This window comes from Scophthalmus maximus, chromosome 4 (genome assembly GCF_022379125.1).
Source record: "Scophthalmus maximus strain ysfricsl-2021 chromosome 4, ASM2237912v1, whole genome shotgun sequence".
Taxonomy (NCBI): Eukaryota; Metazoa; Chordata; class Actinopteri; order Pleuronectiformes; family Scophthalmidae; genus Scophthalmus; species Scophthalmus maximus.
The window spans coordinates 6,327,872-6,354,596 of NC_061518.1; the positions used below are offsets into that span (position 1 = coordinate 6,327,872).

The 26,725-nt window shown below is 44.4% G+C and overlaps 1 protein-coding gene and 1 long non-coding RNA gene across 3 annotated transcripts; one reads left to right on the forward strand and one right to left on the reverse strand.

The window, feature by feature from the left end:
* Positions 1–13,078, forward strand: tdrd3 (tudor domain containing 3). 2 transcript variants are annotated; one of them, XM_035628699.2, is made up of 13 exons: positions 1–209; positions 1,066–1,150; positions 3,211–3,276; positions 3,986–4,146; positions 5,646–5,787; positions 5,971–6,042; positions 7,982–8,131; positions 8,388–8,540; positions 9,339–9,516; positions 10,311–10,436; positions 10,803–11,761; positions 12,398–12,523; positions 12,639–13,078. In XM_035628699.2, the coding sequence occupies exons 1-13, from the start codon at positions 172–174 to the stop codon at positions 12,639–12,641; spliced, it is 2,259 nt and encodes a 752-aa protein (XP_035484592.1). In that variant the 5' UTR covers positions 1–171; the 3' UTR covers positions 12,642–13,078. The 2 variants fall into 2 exon arrangements, with proteins under 2 accessions (XP_035484592.1, XP_035484591.1); XM_035628698.2 differs by having other exon boundaries at positions 12,673–13,078.
* Positions 9,739–13,870, reverse strand: LOC118302514. Its single transcript, XR_004790575.2, has 3 exons — positions 13,580–13,870; positions 13,282–13,395; positions 9,739–10,458 (listed from the first exon to the last, which is right to left on the reverse strand). It is a non-coding gene; the product is annotated as an uncharacterized LOC118302514 (long non-coding RNA).
* Positions 13,871–26,725: the final 12,855 nt, after the last annotated feature.

The window sequence follows — 26,725 nt, forward strand, 5'->3', positions numbered from 1 at the left end:
TATGTGACGTGCGGTCGTTCGGTTTCGGTGTTCCACAGCAGCGAGCGTTACTGTCGGCAGGTGGAGAGCATGCATCACAGAGGCAGATAGTCGGTCTCCACATGTGCTCCGTGTGAACCAGTGGTTTTTGTTTTGTTTCGTTTTTTACACACAAATACGGTTTAAGCGAAAATGACCGATTTGACAGATTCCCTGACGAACGAGGGCTGGTAGGTAGCATGGCAGCTAACGCCAGTAAGCTAGCAAACTCACCGAATGCTTTTGGCTCATGGCCGATTGTTATTACACCTGTACATTAGGAGTTCCACAGGGTGTCCAGGGTAGACGTGGCTTGCATAAAGGTGTGTGTGTGTCGCGGCGAGGTCATCGGTTCATCCGAGGCGAACGTGAGGCTCCGCTCACTAAGTAGCTAGCGACGTAAATAGTGCTAGCGAGCTAGCTAGCTAGCTAGCCAGCTAGCTTACACACACACACACACACACACACACACACACATATAGCATGCCATGACCTGATGCAGACCGTTGACGCTACAGTGTGCTGAGTGTGTGAACTTCTCGTTCACCCAGAGTTGGTCGAAAGACACCGACGGAGCCTCCGGTGCCAGGCCCGACATCAGTCGGAGTCAGAACTTGTCATTAGCTCGCATCACTGTCTAACGTGTAACAGGGCGCCGACTGTAGCAGTCCGACTTCGTATACAAAACACCCACATGGAAACATTGTCCCCGTCCAGTTTTTGCATAATTGTCGATGGGATGGTCCCCACTGCAGTTTAGATGTCTTAAGTTTATGTTTTCGGAGACATTTGACGTTGTCTCACCTGTCATCTTGCTGTAAAATACGAAACCACACGTGATTAGATCTTATCAAGTGTGGGTGGGGAAACAAGGCCTCTTTTAAGAATCAAATGTTCTATCATTTTCATAAAATGCCTCACTGGTCCAGGTTAGATAGTTTTTGTTCTGGTTTAACTGCTATGTGCAGGTGCTTGGTTTAATCTTTGAAACCCCTAACTGCTCAATTCTTCCCCTTCCCCTTTTGCGCCCCGCGTGTCGTCTTCCAGGTACCTCAGTGATGAAGGCATAGCAGACCTGAAAGGATCTGCAGAGAGAATAACGCACAGTGACATTATCCGCATTGCACTTAACGTAAGTTTTACTCTTGATTTAAAGGTTCACATGCATTACTGGAAGTGAAAGAGGGCTCTTCTCTGTATTCATACATGTGTGCACTGTAAATCGTTACGGAAAATGGTTGCGCCAAAGGTTGTGGCAATGTATCCATTGATTGTTTTCTAGATGTACAGTAAACCGATGGACACAGCCATACGTGCGAATGAAACACAATTTCAAACTGGGTGTGAAATTCACTTCTGTGTGAAAGTTCAGGGTGTCTCATGTATTTACAAGTGTAAAAAGACTTGTGTGAAAATCATATTTTTGTAGCCTTTGACTAATTACTGTCATTACATGACCCAATTTTTCAAAGCCAGCACTGACTCTATTCCTCTTCATTTGCCCCCAGCTCTAATCCTCCTTCACATCAAACTGTCCTTTGAAATTCTTTGATCAACCTGCTAAATCCAATCCATAGCATACCTTTACTTTTACATGAGCCGTCGAAACATTAATCATTATGAATAATCAATCATATTTTTATACCACAATCAGGGCTTTAAATTAACTTTTTTTGAGAGACAAATTTTTTCCAGGGAAATTAAACCAGATTATGAGTGCAACTGAATACATTTAGGCATCCATGTTTCTTTAAATTGTTTTTTATTTGCGTTGGTGGCAGATATACATTAAAATGTTAAATATATATATTGTATTGTATTGTTTCTGCAGCCTGCTGATTCAAACAGATGCAGTGCTATTTGCTTTATTCATCACCAGCCAAATTGGCTAGTAACTTTACAATGTTACCCGCATTTGGCGGGTGTCAATTTAAAGCCCTGACCACAATTAGCATCATTATACTGACTACCTGCAAGCTAGAGGATAGATAAGATTCTTTTACAAAGCCAAACAACCTGGTCTGGCTCTTTCACATCCTTCAGATTGGGTGTCTGAGGTCACCCCAAACCCTTTGCATGGGTCACTAAACGCTTGTTTGCTAAATGTGCCACATACAATCCGGCAAAAATTCAGTGATCTGGAGCTTAATCCCACCACATACAGCGTTCGAAAAGCAACCTCTGTTTATTTTCAAGAAGCAAGAACATATTTTTAGGGGCTTGGTTTTAATCAATGCAAGCTTTATCTGAGATTGCTTTTATTTTGTCATATGGTTTCTATTTCTTAAAATTACCTTTATATCAATAAGTCATCTACTACATGTACCATCTTTCTATGATTTAACCACCTAACTTTTCAAGATTTCATTGTTTTATTATTTTTTTGCGTCTTAAGTTGTCCTGCTTTTCATTATGTAATTTTTTAAATGACCCTTTCTTGTGATCCAGTTTGAGTTGCAATTTATATTAAGAAATGTGCTATATAAATAAAGTTCTTGATGATAACAATGAACAAAAAAGCTGATATAAACAAAACACAATACACTTTAATAAGTGAAGAAGAACCACAAACGGCTATAGATCCAGAAAAACCATTGTCTGTAACTCTACTATATTAAAACAGCAATACAAAATAACTCTATGATACTGTTCACCTGACCCCGCAGTGGCCGACAAGTGCACAGTATACAGTAGCATTGACCTTTAGACTTAGATCACACACTGCACTTGGACTTATCACTGGTTGTACCAACATGTAATAACTTAGGGCACCATCTTGTAGTGCCTGAAAAACAGTTAAATCGGTGGTCGTCCCATTGCAATCCATTTATCATAATGTTGCTTGCAAGAACATATAAAATCTTATAATTGTTTTTAACACATGTAACTCTAGTAAATATTTAGCAGTCATTAAGGAGGTGATTGAATTTCTACTGAACTCAGTACTCCATATAAATCCATACTACACCATATTATACACCCTATAACATACTGTGCGGTACAGCAAATGCTGCAGACTAGCTTAATAGTTCACAGGCATGTTTAGCAGTCTGTTTCGAATTGGAGCCATGGTTTTTGGGATTGAAGGCACAAGTGAAAGGGCCCCTCCACCCTTTTGAAACTCTTTCATTTTATCACACCTGTCACATTTTATGTTATTTTTTTTTAAACTAAGCTGTGTCTCTTTTGCAGAATGATCTTAGGTCGACTGGGAGAAAATTTCTACCGCCTGATATCAATAGTGGAAGAACTGAGAAGGTGAGTTGTACAGAAAATGTTATATGGCCATTTTAGTGTCACATTGATGAAACTCAGTGGGAAATGATTCGCTGAGGTCAATGTTTTTTCTTTTTACTGCTTGAAGTCGCTGCAGTGCTGCCCAAAGTAAACATTTAAGTTGCAGTTCTCATATGTGCCACTAGATGGCCCTAACACGCTGACGATCAAGGATCAACAAACTGCTTTTTCACCTGAGAAACTGCAGAATAAATGCTCCAAATATTGTCAGGATTAAAACATATACATTTTTTTGTGAGTTAAACTCGGTCTCCCTTCAGGCTCAGAATGAGATGGTCACCTCTCCTCATAAGCTGACACTTCAGTCTTTGCTTTTTCGTACATATTGAAAAAGTGCGAAAGCCAGTTGAGCTTCTAAAATTACAATTCATACCGAAGCAGAATTGTTTGTAGATTGCATTTACGTATATTTATTTTAAAATAAAAAGATGGATAGACAGATAATTACTTTCAAAGAAAATGGTGTCACTGTGACATCAAAGTCACCACAGAGCAGCTCAGAGGAATGAATAAACCCACACTGAAACAGGAAATGCCTAGTTATATTGTTATGATGGCTGAGTTAATGCTCGGATTTTTGCTCTTTCGGTCCTCCCCCACATGCTGCTGATTTGCACTCTTAAGCAACAACTCATTTGTTGCCTCTTTGCTGTCCCTTGCACACGGCCAGTTGGTCGGTCCATGTGTTCTCCAGGTGCAGAAGGTGAGGAACATCTCGGCTCCTAAGAACCATGAGGAGTCCCAGGGCGCACCTCGAATGCTGCGCCTGCAAATGACAGATGGCCACACCACCTGTGTTGGATTGGAGTTTAAACACCTCTCTAAGATAAGGTATCTATATCACCCTTTGGTTGCGTTGAGGAAGAATTCGTTTTTGTGCAAATTACTGGACGTGGTGCATTTAAATTTGTGTTGGGATGACTGTTTAATAATGGTTAAAATGCATGCTGTAAATTTTCTGTTTTTATTAGTATATATCCACGACAAGAAATCATAGTAGCCCATGAAATATGAAATAGTGAGAGTGTGCGTCAGAGCGCTCATCTAATGCTATCTGCACTGACACCTTTGACCACGTGACAGGCTTGCAGGTTTCAACAACACCAAGATTTTAAAAAATTCAAACATCTGGAATAACTTCCAGGTTTGTGGAGATAACCCCTAAAAGTTCAAGTGCTGGATATCCCAAAGGAAAAAGGCATATCATAAATCTACAGCGACTTTATCTTTGATTCATCTCTGGTAATTGTCACTGAGGCTTTGAAGCCTAAAAAACGACACATGGAGCGGCCCCTAAAAATAAAAAGTATTTTTAGGAGCTCCATAAATGCAAACCAGGTGTCCTAAAGACAATTCCTCATTTATTCAAAGCAAATGTGTGATATTCTGCACATATCCTATCCCTCACCTCCTTGTCAACACTCTCACCCCGCCACATGTCTCAATTTTCCCTTTATCTGCAATTTCCACGTGGTGGCAGCTGATCTAACAGTTCTCAGCCTTAATTACATCTCCATCCCGGCAACGGTGGCCCTGGCGACTGCTGCCATGGTGACTAGCCAGTCTGTACAGGTGGAGTGGCCAGAACGTGGGCCTTGACTTCCTGATGGGAAGAGAGGGGAGAACAGAACAAATCCCCTCTTTATGAACCACTCGCACACGCTGGCTACCAACAGTGGTGGTTAGTGTGTCTTATGAAAGTGTCCGCTTTAGTGCGCCCGAGGCCATAAGTGAGTGGCAAAGAAGGATGAGAGGGATTACAGGACTGTTCAGTGTGCGACTGTTGGAGGGGGATGACAATAAAGAATTAAGTAGAATCATCGATCGGAGGTTGAATAGTGCGTTTGTAGAAAATTAGATGTGTCGAAGATGTTTGTACGCGCATGATTGAATCGAGCATAGAGAATGCCTCATTTCTGCATTTGCCAATGTCATGAGGCTGCGAGCGTCTCTCCCAGAGGTTTGGAGTGAAATCCCTAATTGTTGCTTTGGCATCCGGCATCAGTAGCTGGAAATCCCTCTAAGTCTCTGTGCTTTCCTAATGAGAGAGGCAGAGGCCTTATCAGGCCTGATGAGATAGAGGGGGCTTTTAATTTACCATGAGGATGGGGCGAGCAGCTGGGGTTATTAATAGGCTCTGCGAGCCTGGCCACCCATCCCCTGGCACTGAGCCAAGTCATTTATAAAGTGGTATGGGCAGGGTGATCGGGCGCGGGGAAGTATATGCAGTAATAATGTCTGGCAACCCTCGGATGTGATTAACATTTAAGTGTTGGTTAAACATATGAAGCTTCCTGTCATAAATAACTTTTTGTCTGTTTGTTTTTCAGTCTTAACACCCCCCCTGGAACTAAGGTTAAGCTCCTTGGTACAGTCGAGGTTAAAAATGGTCTTTTGCTGCTCGACGACTCAAAGATCTCTGTCCTCGGAGGAGAGGTCGATCACATGGTGGAGAAATGGGAACTGCAAAGGGTGCGGGTCGATTTTCATTAAGATGGCTCCAGTTTTTCTAAAAGTTTATATATCTATATGGAATTCATCATATGTCGGTTATCATTTTAAATCTGCATTAAAGGCCACCACCACCAGTCTGTCATTACTCTTTCCAGGATCATGTATTTTAATAATGATTTCCCTTTACTTCTCAACATTCAGAGTCTGGCCAAACACAGCAGGAATAACATCGGAGCAGAAGGCGGACCTCCTCCCTTTGTGGCATTTGGTCAGGTGAGGAAAAATGATATTTATAAGCGAGCACTTTTTAAAACACAAGTTGCCTAGAGGTTCCCTTACATAAACACCTGAAGAAAACAACAAACAACAAATATAAACCACAATAACAAAAATAATAGAATCAAGATGACGTTAGTTTATGAAAAGAAGATTTGCTTGATGTCATGGGAGACTGTTGAATAACAATAACAGTTCACAAATATATGCAAGTGGCCGAGCCCAGGCAGGGCTCCAGGAGCAGAGCCTTGATGTCCCTTTTCTTGGCAGTGGTCTCTCTGATCTTTCTGAGGTAATCGCGAGAGTCTGCGTGAATCATTAAAATGCATGACTGCATTTTAATTTGCTTTTGCTTTGTTGTCCACATATTGCAAACAATTCGATCTCCGCTTCTCACTCCTTCAAAACATAATAGGAGGTGCAAGTGTTGCATTTGTATTGAAATAAAAATGCTGTTGTAATTTGTCGAAAAAGTGAGACGAGATAAAACATTTCAAAGGTGTTTGAACATTTCAAATAAATAATGTACTCAAAAATAAACACTTCCATCACATCATGATAGCGTCTGTTGGTATCTAAAGACAGTATTGGAAAGGTTTAACTTGATGGATTCAGGAACAATTAAACCACCTTAAATAAATAAAAACAATAACACAGTAATTTAAATTTTTTATAAACTGCTTCTTGCCTGAGTCGATAGTCCTTGGGGAAGTTTCAGAGTGGGATACATTCAGATCAGCTTGCCACTTGGATTTTGGGATTTTCACTCCCTTGTCATTCCAGATTTGCTAAAGCTTTGTAAATTTGGACGAGGTCCATTTATTCAAAATTCTCTAGATTTTCGTCTTTACTGTTTCTATAAGCTGGATCATTCCTCTTACGGATGGATTGGACGTCTGCTCCGGGATTGTTATATGAAAATATTTCCCTCTTTGAAGGGAATTAGTGCTGTGAAGCAGATTCTCTTAAAATCTGTGCCTGCGTTTTTCCATGTCTATATGTTCTGTCAGTCGGTCAGTTACACTTACACCAGTTCCCGCCACCCGGAGGCGTGAGGTACAAAGCCGCCACCTCCACATTTCACAGCAGGAATCTTTAGAAGTGAGATGAGTTGGTGGGTTTTTCTTCTGGAAATTTTGTTTCCCCTGAAGAGTTTAATTTAGTGTACATCTCACGAGACAATAGAATTGTTCGCTTCATGAGTCCATAACATTTAGTTCCACTTGCGAGTTTGTCACCAGATTTACATCAATTACCCCTTTTACCTTGGTTAACCTTGCTAATCTACAGAGCTCACGCTCAACCTTTGGTTTTCTATGGGGCATAGAAAATAGTAAACCATCTACAGCCACATTTCTTAATTGGCAGCAAAATCTCTGTGGCACGGATGTCAAAACCTGAGCCAATAAAATCCAAACTATCTGCGTAGCTTGGTACCACCAGGCGCAGTTGAGGTATTGAGTATTTTTTGCTGTAATTGGTTTGAAATATCCTCTTAACACCTGATACATTTGGCCTCTTCTTTATTATCAGCTGCCCACGTTCTTTCTCCTCAGATAAGTCAACTCTTCCTTCCATCTTGCCACTCAGATCGCTAACTCAACAAAAAGATAGCAAACCTGCTCTTAAGCAAATGTCATCGCTTGCTCCATTCAGACGCTGACTCCTCCGGTGGAAATCATCGCTCTCTTGTACAATCAGAAGGTGTTGAGTTTCCACCTCATTCCTTCAAAGTCACAGTTGATGTTATATTTTTCCACATTTTTCTAAACTTTAACTGTGAGCTGGAAGGCAGCTTTGAGATGGTTGCTACAACAAATTTAAAGTATAATTGAAACACTTGGTGTGAAAACATGGATTTTGCCAAGTGCATTTATTATTTTTCTTAAGGGGACTGTACATGATTGGGTTGGACTCTCTTGTTTGCTCCCCATAGAAATGTGCAAGGAATGACGAAGTGGACAGCAGAGAACTCGACCAGAGGAAGACTCTCCAGACTCTCAACGTGGTCAAAAGTGCTGACGAGAATGACGAGTTTGAAAGGCAGCGGCTCGCAGCTATTGCCGAAGTGGCCAAGACCAAAGAGGTAAAGCCTTAACACGGTGTCTTAATCTCCTCTCATGAAAATGCTATTTGTCCTGCATCTTAAAATACATGCTCCTTATTGGTATTCACTTTAACCTTGTTTGCCTTTGACATGCAAGCAGCTCCTTTAATTAAAAACCATAATTGTTTTGTCAGCAGCAAAGTTCTGCTTCTTGTGCTGGCTTTTTTTTTCTTTCTTTTTTTTTTTTCATCCAACCCTACAGCTCTATTGATTTTAATGTTGTTTTCCTTGTTAGGGTCCCCGCACATTTGGAGGTGGAGGAAATGCAGGCGGTAATTTATCCAGCGCTGCTTCCTACTCCCGGGGCCGAGACTCATACCAGCAGAGGAGACGAGAAGACAGGGTTGAAAGAAGTGAAAGCAGACAAGACGGAAACTATCGAGAGCTGGTGAGAAGGCGAACTCGATCCGAACCTGTGAAACAATTTAAAGCCTGTTATTGAAGTGAAGGTTTTGTCTCCGTTCACAATAATAAACCAATTTAAAGGTAATGGTCTGTCTGGCCAGCTCTTCCAATCAAATAGGAGTCCAATTGTCTAAGCCTTGTGATGTGACCTGCCAGTTTGTTGGCTGAACTCCGCTTCTGGCCGAAGACATAAGCTGCTGTCCGACGTGCACTGAAGTCCGGACATTTTCCTGAAGTTTTTCGGAGGGGCTTGTATGTGAGAACGCAAACTGTCCTCAAATGTTTCTCCAGACCGTTACCGTAACTTTTCCTGCCGAGTAATATTTCCGGGACAAATGTCGATGAGTGAGCCCATGTGAGAATATAGCAGGAAAAAAATCTCCGGAAGATTCACGCCGAGCGAGTGGGCGTGTTGATGTGCGTAAACATACAACACTGCTCTCCGCAGCAGAATTAACGCCATGTCCTGCCTCCTGCGGGCTCTACTCAGACGCCACAAAATGTTCTGGAAATGTTCCTGAAGTCGTGAACGTGTCTGACTCTGACAATTTTCGGCAGCTATACAGTAAATAGGATGGAATAGAATATAAATATAAAGCATTTGGTAATTAAACTTGAATGCAGAATAATCACATTTTAAACAAAACTCAAATTGATACCCGCGTGTTGCACACCTAAACAGGAAGGTTCTTCGTTAATCCACGGTTCATTCAGTCAATTTCTCTCTTTCCCATTGAATCTTCCCTCTGGTGTCTAATTTTCCTTTATGATCTGTGTGTAGGTGGACGAACGTGCACTGAGAGACATCATGGAGATGGGCTTCAACAGGGAGGCTGCTCGGCAGGCCCTGATGGAGAATAACAACAATCTCGAAGTGGCACTGAACAGCCTGCTGACTGGATCTTCTGGGGGCAGATCTAGCCCTGTGGTGGCTGAGACCATCAGGCCCCAACCAAGAGGTTCTTACACACATATACACACACGCACACACATACAAACACACACACACGCACATGCATACACAGAATAAGAACGAGATTGGGGACTGGTGTACTGGTCGTTTTAATGGAGGGGAAATCACCCACAGCCTAATTAAAGGTACACACCTGGTGTTTCGCTTGTTTTAATCCATTCACCACAAAATGCATTTACACTTTACAGCTGACCCACTTTCTCAAGCTCATTGTGGGGTTACAGATTAATTTTCTGCGTTACCCGCAGGCAGTGTTATAAATTTGTTTCAGCACTGACAGTGAACCTGCAGCAACTTGAAAAGTATTCCTTCACACTGAAATACCAATAGCAATAACTGCAAAGATGGACAGTTTTTAAAGCTTTTATTGTCGTTCAGATCCTCTCGAGTCCAGTCCAGAACATTAACCTTTTCAAATTCATGTAATCTCGTAAGACCTGGACACAGTATGTGTCCCTCTATTACTCCTCAAATCAAGCAAAGGTACAATGTCTTATTCAGTTGGATTCAGGTTTAAACTAACACACACAAGCAAGCAAGCAAATTATTTATAGCACATTTAATTCCAGGTGGAAGCACAACGTGCTCCACAAAGCGTGAGCCACCATGGAAGTTGTAACCACAGAATTGTGTGGAAAGTGGAAAGATAAAACATTAGATACACATAGTTTAGCTGCAGACACCCGGGGCCAGAGGGTGCACACATGCAGACATCCGGTATCATTGATCAAACTGTTCTAATTCGCTCAGAATTATTTTATTTTGGGGTTTGTCTTCCAGCCAGAGGAAGGGGAAGAGGCCGGTCCAGAAATGAAGACGAGGAGGAGGGAGGAGGGGGGAGGCCATCTGGACCGAGCACCCTGTTTGACTTTCTGGAATCCAAGATGGGAGTTTTCTCCATTGATGGTGGGTGAACTGGTCCGTGTTTCTTGTATTTTAGGAAGAAACATATTCCATTATTTTAAACACAGGTGATGTCGGTATACTTTTTCAAAACAGTTCTTAATAGTACAACCACATGGACAGAATAGTGCAATGCAGCACTGGTTTGAAGTTGAATGTGGCATGAAGCAAATCTTTTATGCGCTCTATATTTAAATATTGTGTTTGACTCAAGATTATATGGTTTGGTGTTTCCACTGATGATATTCTGGTATTTTACTTACTGTGGTTTTTCTTCAGTGTGTTTTGACGATCTTCTCTTACATTTCAAATATTGATTTGCCATAGTTTTTAAATCACACTGGCCTTTTTTGTGATTTGTTTTCTCAGAGCCAAAGAACCAGGCAGCTCAGAGGCATCATGAGAGTAAAGCGAACTTCTCCAACACGGACTATTACTCTAAAGACACATCTCACACCAAGTTCTCCTCACATTATGACCACAGGCAACCGAGGAATGACAGACCACCTCGCTTCCACCGGGACACGGACTTCCCCAAACCTGGCCAGGAGCCTCTCTCCAGCTGCACGACCCCTCAAACGGCACCTCAATCCCAGCAGTGGAAGAGCCAGGAGAGGTGGTCACGCGGAACGTCTGACAGATCGCAAAATGAAAGGCGAGAGGTGCGAGATGAGCAGAGTTTTCCTTCTTCCTTCCCTACGACCTTCACACGTTCAAAAGAACCACAGCAGCAGATGGAGTTCGGTGGCTCTTACCAGCAGCGACCCAGAAATGGAGACGGTAGTGGTGGGAACATGGCTGGACCGTCTCACAGGAGAGGGTTAAAAGACAATGTGCCCACATCGAAACTGACTAATCCCGCAGGCAGTGAGGTGGATGGAAGAGTGAATAGTAAACGGACAGACAGAATTGAAGAACCCAACAACAACGGCAGGAGGAAGGGAAAGCCTGATCGGCCCAACTCGGACCACCACGACCGACAAAGGGACGGCGGACCACCGAACCTTAACCCGAAAGGAGGAAGCCCGGGGACGACCCAAGAAGTGGGCCCCTTGCGCGATTGTCGGGTCATCGCTGGGGATCCTTCTCATTTCCAAAATGGAGAGGTGGAACACAAAAGAACTGGACCAATCAAGCCAACAAACTCCTCTTACCCCCCCAACAGGGAGCCTCCCCCAAAGAGAACCACCTCCAACAACTCGGGGCCTAAAAGAAAGCCGGGACAAGGCAGAGGTCAAGGTCCGCGAGGACCAGAGAGGGGTCACTTTGTTGAACAGGCTTGGAAACCTGGGGACCGGTGTCTGGCTCTGTACTGGGAAGACAGCAAGGTACGTCCTTCCTGGTTTGGTAACAATGCGATAGCTGATAATTGTTGAAATATGTTTTGCATTCAACTTAGTGCAAGTCAAGTCAGAGAGAGTTCACAGAAATAAAAACCACTTAAATAAGCTGTGACATAGTGAACTGTCTGTAGTAACTGATGCTAATTGGAAAACGGAGACCCAAGTAATGTTTCAACATTAAATTTAAAAACTAAATCTGTTAAAGTATAAATTCACTGAAAGATTTTATGGATTGAAATGTCAAATGTGTTTTTCAGATGCTTTGTTTGACAGTATAAGAAATAATAAGAGCAATTGTGGCTCATGTTTAGTGTTGACGGTGTCTTAGATTTGTTTGTCACTGTAATAATCAACATAAATTTGAGGGGGACTGTTTGTAGGAAAATAATTAAATCTGTTTGTTTTTGTCTGTCCTTTTGTCTGTCTGTGTCTGTGTGTCTGTGTGTCTGTGTGTCTGTGTGTCTGTGTGTGTGTGTGTGTGTGTGTGTGTGTGTGTGTGTGTGTGTGTGTGTGTGTGTGTGTGTGTGTGTGTTGTGTGTGTTGTGTGTGTTGTGTGTGTTGTGTGTGTTGTGTGTGTTGTGTGTGTGTGTGTGTGTGTTGTTTGTGTGTACGCCTGTGAAGTTCTATCATGCCAGAATAGATGCTGTGCATCCTTCGGGCACCACGGCCGTGGTCGTGTTTAGTGATTACGGAAACTGCGAAGAGGTTCTGCTGCACAACATCAAACCAGTTCCTGCTGATGCGTTGGTAAGGAGAAAGAAAACATTTTGATAATCCTTTTTTTTTTTTACCATTCATAATTTTTGAGATCAGAATGTGTACGGAAGGAAATATGAATGACACTTAATCTAATGACCCACAGTAACTTCACAACCATATTGAATGTACAATGGTAGGAGGAAGATGACAGCTACTATGACAGTTCACTGGAGTTTCGCCCTGGGGGAGACGGCCAGCCCCGGCGTACGAGACCCACGCAGCAGTATTATCAGCCACCCAGGGCACGAGATTGATTGATTGATTGATTGATTGATCCATTGGTGTGCTTGTCCCACCTCCTTCCAGGACAAAGATAATGTCACTTTCTGCCACAATCCTGAGTGCTTCCTGATTATTTTTCTTTGAGCGTGCACACTGTCGGGACATACAGGACTTTCCAAAGGGCTTGGACCTCATGCAAAAATAAAAGGAAAACTGACATGAGCACTTGTTGTTTTTGTTGAAGACATATCTACTGTATATGTTGTGAAGATTTGTTAAATGGATGCGTTCAAAATAAACTGTTATTCTAGTATGTAGCTACTTTGTAGTTTTGGCGTGTTTTTATTTTTAATTATCAAATTCAAATGACAAATAAAATAATGCAGAGCAGAAAAAGAAGCCTCTCAGGTTTTTATTTTTAATCTGATGACCGTAGTTTTGATAATCGGTTAGTTTTAGTTAATTTGAACTGTTGACATGATCATTTTTTTTAACCAAGTTTTGCAAATTCTCACATCGCTTACCTCTGTCATTTATCCTCTCATGGGTAGACCGGAGTTCGAGTCCACAGCAAGCGGCACAAGCTGGTTTGTTGTGCTCTCTGGGGCAAATCCGGAGGGTAAGACAATCTCTTCCCCCTGTAATAGAGATGGTTTACGCTGCAGAGATATCATTTTGCACATTACAAAAGGAACTGTACCTGGCTGCTCCAGCGCCGCACACGCACCAAATGTGCTGGCTGCTCACGGACCTGAGCCGTGCGAGGGACAAGTTTTACACATCAGGAAATAATCGCCCCCTGGGCTCAAATTTCATTCTTACCAACAGTGGGAGACCAATGGACAATGCACCAGGGTTCAGCGGAGGGGTCAGCGTGCTATTCTGTGCCACTGGTCCAAAGGATTTGCTTTATTTTCCAACTGCGATGCCAAGATAGCACAGATGAATAATTAACGGCTGGTAATATGGAAACCTATCCGCTAGGAAGGAACTGAAAGTGAAGCTCTTGAAAGCGTCGTCGGGGACTGACTGTGAGACACTTGCTGGATAATCGTAAAGGATTGATTTTTCAATCAGATAAACAGAGATATTTTGGTAGCTGGAATTAAGCCCGTCTCATATTGAATATTTTTTCTTGTGGCCCTGTGAAATGTCATGCACGGCAAATATTAGGTGGAAACCCTGAAGCCCCTCGAGTCATTAAACTCCATAAATACGTTATTACGTGGGCAAATCTTGAGGCGGTGGGTTACAGGGTCAGGGGTTTTTATTTCACTTGTTAATCAATTTTTTATCCAATAGAAAAATCTTCATAGCTGTTGTATGACGGAGGATTAACAGAGAAACGACGGTACCAACACTAACTATCACGGGGTTTGGTACAAGTTTATTATCTTTTACTAAATTGATAATAATACTAACTTGTATATTAGATTTGTGAAAATGCTACTTCAAGTGAAGAGTTGAAAACCTGTCCAAAAAAACCGGTCCGGTCTATGAGTTGATATTTAAGAAGCCATAATTCACACCGAATTAACGCTGATCCCGTGTAAGTGTAATGTTGGCACAACATCCTTTGTCTGATTCCTCAAAAAGTAAACAGACCGAAGGCAGTGAAAGGCCGTGAAGGCTGACGCGACAGCTTAGACTGCGTCAGGTTTTTTTCCCGTGTTTACGTAACTGCACAGTTGATACAATCTTGTTAGTGCTGTGGTCAGAGTAAATCTGAAGCTTCAAATACCGTGCGTGTTCTTCTGTGACACACCCTCCGTGGCTGGAGATGCTCCAAGTGATCCAGCGTTTTACAAACAATCTTATGGCCGGATTTCACATGGAGGGATTTGCAGTGGGTGTATTGAGGGGGCAGCAACTCACTCTTTTGATGCTTGGGCCTGATGGGTTTTTGGTGCACTCGGCCTCGGTTTGACTGTATATCCATTTGTATTGGATTATGGGAGGTTGGCACGGTTGCTCAGTGGCTGCGCGGCGGCCTCTTCACAGCGACCAAGGTGACGGTGATCAGTGATCAGATAACACACAGCTCTCATCCCAACACTGATATGGTCATTTTTTGATTTAAGTTACACTTTGGACGTAAAAGAAGCCGGCGAATATTACTTATTTCCTCGGGCGACTCATTCCAGAGTCTCGGGGCCCTGGTCGTAAAGCCTGTAGTCTGTGGAAGAGAGAGGAGACCACGGGCCCCGAGGATCTCGAACTACGCAAAGGGTTCGGGAGGGATTAAAAGGTCTCGAACGCAATCTGGAGCCGGGCCACGAAGAGCGTTAGAGGTCATGAATCAGATCTTCAAATCAGTCCTTAAACAAAAGGGGGGAGCCAGTGTGAAAGGGGCTGAAACAGAAGCCATGCGATCGTACTTTCTGGTTCTGGTTAGGAAAAAGCGTATATAGCTGCTGAGTTGTGAACATATTGCCATATGTGAAACAGAAGGATATCCAAGGGTTAGGTTGAAGCGGGAGGTTGTTGTGCCGGCACCATCAACAGCTCGCAGATATCATCTGCCCCATCCGTGGGCCACGAGCAACAGGGTAACATACACAGGCTTGGTTAATATATCAGTTTATTAATGCTCCTACATGTGAAGGTCATTTTTTGGAAGTGCTTATGTAAGCATGCTTGCTTGCTCATGATCATTTTCCCTATGCCGATGTTATGTGGATCCTTTTTTTTCTTCTTCTTAAGATGGCGCCAAGCGACGTAACATTCTATAATTTTAGGCTTTTGAGGAATTTTACTGCTGCGTTTAACTTCAGTCGGGTCAAGGTTTTTTCGTTGTCATTGCAGATTAAAGTGAACATCAAGTGACAACTCTTGTTACGACCTTTAAAAAATGAAGAATGAACAGTATTGGTTTGATTATAATGTCGACGCAGGTACCTCCTCTTTCCCTTTTCCGCCCATATTTAATCATGTGACACTGTCGGAGGAAACGGCATTACGGATCTACTGTACAAGCGATCACGTTGCACGCTGCACCTCTCGTGGTGTTGTGGCCATAATCACCCATCTGAATCTGTTCATTTGGACGGGGACCATATTTCATGACGATAGCTGTGGAGGTAACAATGTACACGGGGAACCTGTCAGCAGGATTCATGGGCATCAGGATTGCACCAAACTTTGAGGCAATCCATTCGATAGATGTTGAGACAGTTGAGTCAGGTGCAGCGAACAAACAGACGGGCCTTCCGACTGACTGACTGACTGACTGACTGACATCCGTATAGCCGCGCTCCTGATGGGGTTAAAAAGTTCTGTCACTGACACGTTGAAAACAAGCCTTCTTGTTACTGCATTACCCTCTGCAGGGCCTCCCTCCACCTGCAACCCGATAACCTTCAGCGGCAGCAGGAATGCCTTTCTGTCCTCGAGACGGGGGAGCAACCTCCTTTCCCACATTAACATCCTCTCTGATCGGCGCTTTTTTTCTGTTTCCCAGCTGCCCTGCCCGCCCGCCCGCCTCCGCTCGTATCCCCATTCACAGCTGTTGGCCATTGTCCCTCTGCTTACCTGACCCCCTCGCCCTCCTTCTCCCCACCGTGGTACCTTTGTGGTGCAGCGACATCTGAACCCTGTGATCCCGTTGAATACGTTCTTTCTGACAGAACTTCGCCGTCGGCCCCTTCCTCTGCCTCTTGTGGATTGGAAAAAGAGAGATCAGGAAGGAGGCTACCTTTGAAAGGCATATTTAGTACCCGGTGAAACAGAGAGGCAGGGTGCTGCAGGAATGAAATGTAGTGCAATACATAAGAAAGGACTATTGTTTTGGATGCGTCAGCTCCACCAACCATACAGTCATTTCAGCTGGTTAAAATCAAAAGCCTGCATATGGAAATGTATGCACTTGCATACGGACACTTGTTTAGTTTTTGTGTAACACTTATACAACATTACACCTCGGGTGACTGGAAGAAGAGCAGAACAGCAATGTGCAGCGAATGTGGACAATATGATCCATGCAATAGATCCTCAAAAGTCAGATTAGAAACTTAAATTTAAACACTAAAGAAGGACATGGCAGCTTTAACTACTCCTGAAAAGATTCAAATGCCAGCAAGTCGTCGGTGCAGGACATTGAAAGGGTTTTCGAGCCTGTTTGCATGCCAATGGCCGACTCACGTTTCCTTATGTGTGCGAGGCTCGGGGTTGTTTGCATTGTACAGTCGGAGAATACAAAGTCACGAACCACCGGCCTGGTAGATGGCTACGCCACTAACATGCAAAACGAGCGCCCTCCGTGTGTATGCTTTGTTGGGAATCTCTGGACAAATGTCATTTGTTTTGCAAAAAAGTGTCGCGCTCGCTCGCACGGGTGAAATTATAACAGCCACCGCGTCGGAGGAGACACGTCCAGCCTTTGCATACGAGCCACATAATCCTGTCGCCGGACATGGAGCCATGCATTAAATTGGATTTCAATTTGGTTTTAAGCTTAGACTTTTGCTCTATGCGGAACTTGTCATCTGCATTTCCAAGTGCTCTCTAAAACGACATGTACTGTACGGACACCCCCCCCCCCCCTTACTGAAGCGACGCTACTTGTGATACGGCGATTAGATAATGGGTTCACTATTTGCATGTTCCACTTTGATTATAGAACTCGAGTTTCAATATGTAATGGATCGCCACATGAGCCATCGGCGTTGATGAACTAGCAGTCGGCCCCGCTTTCCGAGTGCTTTTCACTGGGAAAGGCCCCATTAAAATCACGGTCGTTGTGGGAGGGAGATATAATACATTTGCTGTGGTTTGCTTGAACAGTCAAATGAACTGAAGACACACTCGGAATTTGCTGCCAGCCGCATGAAACTAATTCATTAATTCCCCTTGGAGTCTATTGTTCATGCAGTGCGTGTAAAATGTGCACACTGCAGTTCACACTGCGATCAACGCTTAATCGTCACCTTCGTCGCCCTTACTTGTCACCTTTCTATCCTCATGCGCCTTTCGTCGAACCCGACCACGAAGTCTGAAGTTACACCAAGGTGTTACAGGGAGCCTGAGCTGCGCTGTCAGTCGGTTAATTAAAAACACTGTGGGTTACTTCATGAATCCTATTCATTTCTTATTTCTTGCTTCTTCTTTTTTCCCCATCAGTGCACAGATGTTACAGACGCCGCCGTTAGCCGACGAGAGACACCCCTCATCACTTTGTGCGGCTGGACGATGCTCGTTGCATTGAAGTCGCTCGCGCAGTCAGAGAAACGATTTGCTCGCTGAACGGAAAGTTTGGCCGGACCTCAAGCGCCGGGGTTATTACTCGGAACCGCAGTTGAGAGGCTCGACGCTTAACGAGCGAGATGGGTGCTGCTTGTCAGCGGTAATGGCTGTCTTTTAGTGTGCAGCAGACCGTGGCCCGCACGGGTCATTCCTCAAGCATCCCGCCAACAGCGGTTGCCAGGCACCGCTCGCGTTACTCATAACACATCGGGATATAATGGTCAAACGGGGCCAGTTAGTTTGACCAAAGACAGCGCGGACTGAGGGCGAATGATGAATCGGCGAGCCGGGTATCGATCCTTGCCATTACCACATAACGGGCCGACGCAGCAAGGCAAACATGGCGTTAAAGCACCGCTCAGTCACCCTCGCGGGCCCTGTCCAGTTGCACCCTAATGGCCGCACTTGAGCAACAAGAACTATTGAGTCCACACGGCGCAGCCGCCTCTGTTTGTGCGATTTTTTTTCCTCGATTGCCACTTACGGAAGAGGCCTGCGCAGTTTCCATCACGCCGTCGCCTGGCGTGTCGCGGAGCCTGAGACAGAGCCAGTGGCGCCTCGCTCGTCGAGGTTCTGTGGGTGTTTTGTCTTTCGCCATTGCCTGAGAGCGCAGTCATAACTTCTTTCTTTTTTTTCCCCGTCCGCGACCTCAAACAGCTGCTGCTACCTGGGCACGTCCGTCCCCCGCACAGGCTTCTTTTTCTGTCAGTGCCTCTGCCCTCGCACTCGGATCCGGCCGCAGCACACATTCCGCCGTCCTTTGGCCTGAGCCCAATTCCGCAAAAGAGAAGACATGAGCTCTCTTTAAAAGAGTGTGGCTGCCGGTACGAGCATCTGGCCGCTCCTGGCAGAGACACTGGTAACATCAGATAAGATATAACACTAAATGAGCTGATCAAAGGCATCGAGACATCTGGCCCAACATTCCTCTCATAGCAGGCCGACATGCTGTTCAGTTCAGTGTCGGAGGTTGAGAGGGAAGGCTTTCTCCATTCGATTTGGTCGTTGCAGTGGCGCAAAAGCAATTAGTTATCCCTTCTGAGGGTTTAGTCGTAGGATTTGTAAACACTGGAGGGTGATAAATTAAGATTGACATTTTCTATATTTTTAATCTTTGTTTTTTCTTTTTTGGGGCATGAATGAGAAAAAAAACTCGATGTGACTAGACGACAAATCCAAACTGCGGTCATTTTTCTAAAACTAAGCCAAACGGCTTCATTCCTCCTGCGAATGTTGGTATACAAGACAAGTTTCCATAGCAACACCCCAAAAAGAATTGCTGCAATTTGATTTTTCCCCCCTCCCCCCCCTATTGTAAGTACTAAGTATGAGAAAAACACATTTCCTTCAATGCACGGACGCCAGATCAATCATCAAGAGTTGCAAAGATTTGGTTCCTATTTCATTAAAAGTGTGATTTATAAAAGAAAAGAAAGAAGAGCATCGGAAGTATTCTTCTTGGTCGTCCGATTCAGTTGGCTGCAATGCAAAGGAATATAAAGTGAAGGGAGGAAGAGAAAATTTGCCCTGTGCCATATTATAACTTGATGGTAGTCACGTAAACATAAAGACGGAGCGAAACGGTCGTGCCAGTGCTATTCGATACCACATATTGACATGTATCCCATATAAGAACACAACGCTATGGAGAGAATTGCCCCAGACACTGATTGGCATTTACAGGAGCCGATAGTGACCGTCACTCGCAGCTCAACACGGAAACTCCCGATTCTCCAAATTGAATGAGTCCGACAGCGTCAGTCCCCGAGCGCCGGTGGGTTAATTAGCAGAACTCATAAGACGCGGAGAGGGAGCTCAAAATTCGAGAAAGAGCGAAGTCTTTGGAGGCAATATTAGCAAACGGCCCTGGAGAGAAACGGAGAGAAAAGACAGGGATTCGGGTGTAACTATTGTTTGTTTGACATATGTCCATTTGGCAAATGAGAAGATACAAACGAACATGTGGCCTTTGAGGTCGTTGTGGATTAATTCATGTTGCCACAGTGTTGCTCAGTTGCGCTGGGCTCCACTGGGAAGAGGCATGAAGACATTGCCGCGTTCTGTGCGAAGCAGAAAAAAAGATGGAACGACTCCCCAGTTGGCTGGCGAGATGACAAAACAGTGGCCTGGGCTTGTGTTATGTGTTCGGTCTCCGGTCCCATGACTTTTCCCAATTAGGCCCTTACTGTATGTTGTGGAGCCAGTGAACTGTGAGGCGCGGAGCTCCTTCTGACCCAGACGGCAAGCGGACAGTTTGGCAAACTCGCTCCTCTCTTAGAAATCGTTTTTTTAATTTTCTCAGTGATGAATTGTGCTCGGTGGTTTTGACAGTGTGACCGTTTTTTAATTAACTTCATCTATGCTATTGTTTTTTTTTTTTTTTTTTTTATATGCCGTTTTTATTCATTCGTTGAGTTTGTGTTGTAGGTCGGGGCGGTGATTCTTATCATCTCTTAAAAAAAATAATGAGCCCAAATTGTAAAAATCCAAAATTGAGCTTTGCTGCCAGTGTTGTGATATCATCCCCCTTCTCATCGGATTCACAATGTGTTTTGGCTGTGGACTTTTTGAGGGAGTCACTCGAGAATACTTGTGTAGGGTTCTTGCACAACCACCAAATTGGGGTCCAAAGTGTCATCTGCGCTCATCGTGAATAAATGTGAGTAATCTAAAAATCCCTCAAATCCCAAGATTAACCTGCGGACAACAGAGATTTGAATTCCAGCTTCAAACTCATGATGATGAGCGCCATAAGGCCTCTCTCACCCTAAGAGGCTTATTCATAATGGAGAGTTACAGTATTTAATTCTTCCCGTGTCGGGCTATGTGGATTATACAGTACAATTGTGAAGCGTGTGGCAAAGGGCAATTGTTTCTCTGGAGGGCAAAGTGATAGAAAAACAAAACACATCCATATATATATATATATTTTAATCTGTCAATGATTCCTAAGATGTTGTTATCAAATCTTTATGACAAAGAAATGTAACCGAGGCCTGATATTTTAGTTTAATCATGAACTTTATCATAAATAACTATACATCGAGGATACGAATACAACCAAATACATAGAACTTATAACAAACACTCATTTTACATAAAATGTAAACATAATGCATCCAATAGCGATGTGTCTGTGAAAGGCTAATATATTTTTGTATTGGTCGTGCTCTTAAAAACACACCGGTTTTCCAAACGGCTTCATAACGTATTTACAACCTTCCCTCCTTTAGCGATGCCGTTCATCCTTTGAGGGTCCCCGCCGGGCTGGATCCAATCCCGGTCGACGCCGGATGAGCGGCGAGGTACGGGATGGACAGGTCGCCCGTCCATCATGAGATACGTGTCATTGGAACGTGGAAGGAAGCTGGAGTCCCTCCAGAGCGCTTTGGGTTACCGAAAAGCGCTTTATAAATTCAACATATTGTTATTACTATGATTTTTTTTATTATGAAGACCCACGCATTTAAAAATAAATACAAATATTCATCCTTTATTTCACCAGGAAGGTCCCATTGAGATACAATATCTCTTCTTCCTGGTCAAGATGGCGGGAAAAATGAAAATAAAGAAAGTTCCATACACAGATACAAACAAAGAAAGATGACACTGACACACAATACAACACAAAACAATTAAGAGCATCAAAAGCAATGACAGTGTCCCACAAAGACTGAGCTGAGCAGATTTTCAAACGACATGCAAACTCCACACACAAAAGGCCCTGGCCGGCGAGCAGGGCTTGAACCCGGAACCTCCTTGCTGCGAGGCCACAGTGCCAACCGCTGCACCGACACGCCGGCCGGCTGTCAACGTACATTTCTTCTTCTGTTTTGCTCATGTTCCTGAGCTTTGCTTTTGCAGTGTCTCGTCCAGTCTGACGGAGCATCCAGGTGTGAAAACAAAGTCAGAGTCCTTCCGACCTCTTGCGTCTCCTCGAGAGCAACTTGGCGTCTCCTTGCCAATCCGACCTGAGTGTATTGCCGACGAAGAGACACAAGGCAAAACAATGAGGGCCACGCCACTACAGTATGGCTGCCGAGAAAATGAACAAAGACAAACGTGATATTTTGAGCTAAAACGATTGTCTTATTAAGATGTGCTCCGCAATAGAAATGAACAAGTCATGTTGAGTTGTCTGTGCCCACGCACCACAGTGGACCCCGTGTCAACCTTTTGTCTTTTGTTGCTGAAGGTGGAAAATGACGTGTGAGGTTATCATAAAATAAATAAGAGGTTACGAGATTTGTGAAGTCGGTGAAACAAAGGACCAAATGACTGCATTTTAATTTAAAGCCAAAAACAAGAATCTTAAACGGAAAGTGAGAGTGCATGCCTCCAGCAAGTTTTTGTCATCTTGGTAGAAATATACATGAAAAAAAGTGGTCCGATAACCATAATTATTTTTTCTTGTTATAAAAAACGTACTTCAAGAAAATGAAGAAAAAAAAAGGCCTGCATCCGCCCGTTAATCCGCATCTGCTCCGAAATGTAATGTGTTCTTCCCAGGCCCATATGACATGCACATTTGCAATGATAGAATAAGAGTAATTTACATGTTAACATGCTGTGGTTCCCGGTGTACATCCTGTACGAGCAATGTACAAATGTATTGACCCTTTTCTCTGCATCCTCGTGTGATCTACAGAAGGATGACGGACGTGAATTTAAGCCTCTCGGCAAAAAGGTCAAACTTTAAAACTGGTCAAACCTGAAACAGAACACAGTCGCTTTGAAACAACAATGATGGTAATGTGTCGGTTTTTTTTCACGTCTTCATTTTGGTCGATCATCACATTTTTCGGAGGGGGGGCGAATCATTAAGCGTCTGCTCGTTCAAATGACAGGATATCATTTATGATTTGTACATTTTCAACACTCACATTGCACCGTTCCACTTGAATTCAATGTGCAGTATGGAAGTGATTGGAGGATAGCGTTGGTGAGACAAAAAGAAACCCTACAAGAAAGGAAAAAACAGCGCTGGTATAGTTTTATTAAAATCTTAAAACCATTTGACCCGGCAGTCAGCTCACGTGGAGCTCGTTCTCTGAGGCTCAAGTCACGTCAACTTGTTTTTACCGTGCCACAAAAACAGTGCGGGTTGGTTTGACATCCAAAGTATGTGACATTGATTCTCAGTTGGTACTGTACACTGGTAAAACCGCCTCTAAAACAAAACCGTGTGCAGGAGATTAAGAAGTTGTCAGTCCTGCAATTCCAAACAGGAAAAAAACACAAAACTTCTACACATACATATTTCTTCTTATTTTCTGTGTCGTGCCAATTAATTTGGCCAATCCCCTTCTGGGAAAACATACTTTTTTTCCTGGTGTTACATTTAGAAAATGTGTAAAAAAAAAAAAAAAAAAGGAAAAGCACAAACACACAAAGGAAAGAAAAATCTGAGGAATTGCCAAACGAAAATATCGATTACAGAATTATTTCATATCTGGAAATTGCCATCGATAAAATACCATTTTTCTCTCTTCTTTCAGGCTTTCTCTTTCTTAAATGAGAGAAACAAAGACGAGGGAGCGTCTTGTGTTGCAACACTTCAGGCTCCGGGCGTGAACATCCAGTTGGCTGAACTCGTGCCATCTGGCGGATGAGCATTGGCCCCCGATAACAGGAAAACCTGAGACCAAAGGTGCCACGTCACGAGTGCTTATCGCTGCCCTCCTGTTCCTAGTCGCGTCTCTCTCCGGCCTTGAATCAACCTTCGCACTACGATTTCTTGCCTCTGTGTCCGTCTCTCCGTCTCTGACTGTCATTGTCCTCGCCCGTCGCTGACGCGTGAGGGTGTGTGTGTGTGTGTGTGTGTGTCTGTGAGTGTGTGTGAGTGTGTGTGTGTGCGAGTGTGAGTGTGTGTGAGTGTGTGTGTGCGAGTGTGTGTGAGTGTGTGAGTGTGAGTGTGTGTGCGAGTGTGTGTGTGTGTGAGTGTGTGTGAGTGTGTGTGTGTGTGAGTGTGTGTGAGTGTGTGTGTGCGAGTGTGTGTGAGTGTGTGTGTGTGTGTGTGTGTGTGTGTGTGTGTGTGTGTGAGTGTGTGTGTGTGTGAGTGTGTGTGTGTGTGAGTGTGTGTGTGTGTGAGTGTGTGTGTGTGTGAGTGTGTGTGTGTGTGTGTGTGTGTGTGAGTGTGTGTGTGTGTGTGTGTGTGTGTGAGTGTGTGTGAGTCTGCCCTCTTCTCTCACGTGAATTTTGTGTCTTTAACAACATCTCTAATTTACGTAAGAGGACAAGGGGCACGGGAAATTTTGAGGTCTGACTTTATTCCCAGAATTCGGACTTTTTAAACTCAGAACTCACCCACCTTTTAGTATTCCATTAATGAAACTGCTGCAATAAGAATGGCTTAGGGACGACATCTTTGACCCGTCCCGCATGGCAGAGGGACTCTCCCACCGAGGTCGGCCCTGGTCCGCACACGTACCTGCAGTTCTGAGAATAAAGTCAAGTCTAAAAGGAAAACTCCCCTTGTGGCCCTAATCATCTTCCGTGCTCGTTGCCCTTTAATCAAAATCCACATAAGGAAGTCAGCCTGAGATTACAAGAATGTCACATTGGCTCCCTGTGTACCCTGTGAAGGCAGAATCCCCTCTCTCTCGCTCTCCCCACCTCCAGACGGGGACGGGCCTTTTCAATTACCGTGTACCAGATCGGTGATCAGCATCAATCAGAGGGGGGGGCAAATGAGAGGGATGATGATACCCTTGTTATTTCCTCCGGGGGAAAAAAAAAAAAACTGTTCACACATCCACTTCACCGAATTGGGTTTGCTGACTTAGTTCCCCTTGGCGGATGAAACAGTGTCTCGACATGCCTGAGCGCGGCTGACATTAACAAGGAGCGCTCTCCCGGCTCTCCGTCAACTCCGTCAGAAAGCCAGTCAGACCGTACAGGGCAACTCCCTGTGAAGCCGGTCACACTCTCTTCTCCTCCTCCTCCGGAAGTGGAAGGAGGAACAATTGTTCTCACGTAATACACATCCAGGAGTCATTCACTCGTGGTAAAAAAATTTCATCAGACATTTATAGATTTTTTTTTATATCAGCATGACACTGATTTAAAAAAAGCGACTCACAAAGTTACAAAGTTCTTCTTTGGCCACGGGAGCAAGAACAGCATTTTCTGACGGGGGGATAAATGTATTGGCAGGGCAGGACGGCAGCCGAGAGAGACGAGAGAGACAAACGGGGACGGGGGAATAAAAGGGAAATTAGTAACGTAATCCAACGGCAGTGGATCAAACGAGCGCGATTGGATTAAGGTTTGTTGCGTCACAGCGAATGAAAGGTGCTTTGGATCAAAAGGCTGCGGTGAGAATATGGAGATGCATTATTGAAAATGGTGTGTGTGTGTGTGTGTGTGTGTGTTGGGGGGGCGTATTTGATGTCATAACTTAGGAAATGTAGCCTCTCCTATTCATCAGATCTGTGTAACCCAACCCGGGCCTCTCATTGTGTCTTTATTTATTTGATTTCAAGGCCAGGACGCGACAATAAAGCCGATCAGGAAATGGGATCGGGCTGTGGCCCGATGGTAATTACTTGCTGTCTACACCATTAAGAATTTAATGTAATTTCAGAAAGACTTTTTCACTCTCCTGGGGGGGGGGGGGGGAGAGAGAGAGAGAGAGAGAGAGAGAGAGAGAGAGAGTCACAGCATCGGGCGATGGTTGAGCTGAGTCTGAAGTGTCTGTCTTCATGTGTTTGAGAAGGACGACATCTCCAAGACAAAGGGAGCACCTTCGGAAGTCAGCTCGAGTTACCAGGAACTGCTTCATCGCCGCCTCCGCGCACGATGTCTTACAGTCTTGACACCTCCGCCGCTCGAGAATGATGTCTTTTTAATAACCCGCGCGTATTGTTCAGCGCGCGAGAGACTAATCCCCCGGGGTCACAAAGAGTTGCAGGGCCCGATTTAAGCCAATTCGCCCGTCCACTGTCTATGGTGCGGCCGTCCGAAGATGCCGGACTGGCTGTGAGCGGGATTAGTGCAACGGGAGGTGATCGGTCACGTGGAAAAGCCGCGGAGCGTCTCGGCCTGGGTGTGACCCCCCTTTCGCCGCTGTTTCTATAGCGACAGGGAGTTGGAACCGGGAGCGGGGTCCGTGTAATGAGACAGAGACATACCCGAGCGGCACCCTCGAAGGCTAAAAGCAATTATGGTTGAGGTCCAGGGGGTCGTTAGGTGGATCGCGTCGGACAGAGGGATGCACGGGTCGAATCGCCATCTGATACAGTACGGTCGTGTCCTGACTTTCCGGCAGCGCAGCACGTCGCGGGGTGCTGCTGACGCCGGCAGCGGATTTGTATTTCAGCTGGCAAATCTGAAATTCACACCAGCCGCCAAGTTGCACGAGCAAACACAATAAAGTGGGTTCATTTTCATTCTGAGGGCGATTCCACAGCTGAAAGGACAGGCGAAGGGCCGGACCGAGGCCAGTGTCTTTGAAACATTGCGTGCATTCCATGTGGTTAGTTTTGATTTAATACTCCAGGACATGCGTGCGTCCTGTCTGCCTGTACTTGACAAATCGATTGGTTTGTAGACGGCCGTGCTGCTGTGTTGTCAATCCGGCGGGTAGTATTCTTCCCATTTGAAACGGAGAAAATGAATGATCCGGTTCGCGTTGGCAATGTCATCATCGCTGTAGTTTCACTGGCAGCATCACCGACGTCGTAAACCAACGTCCTCGTCGTTTCGAACTGCCCACGCGCAATCCTG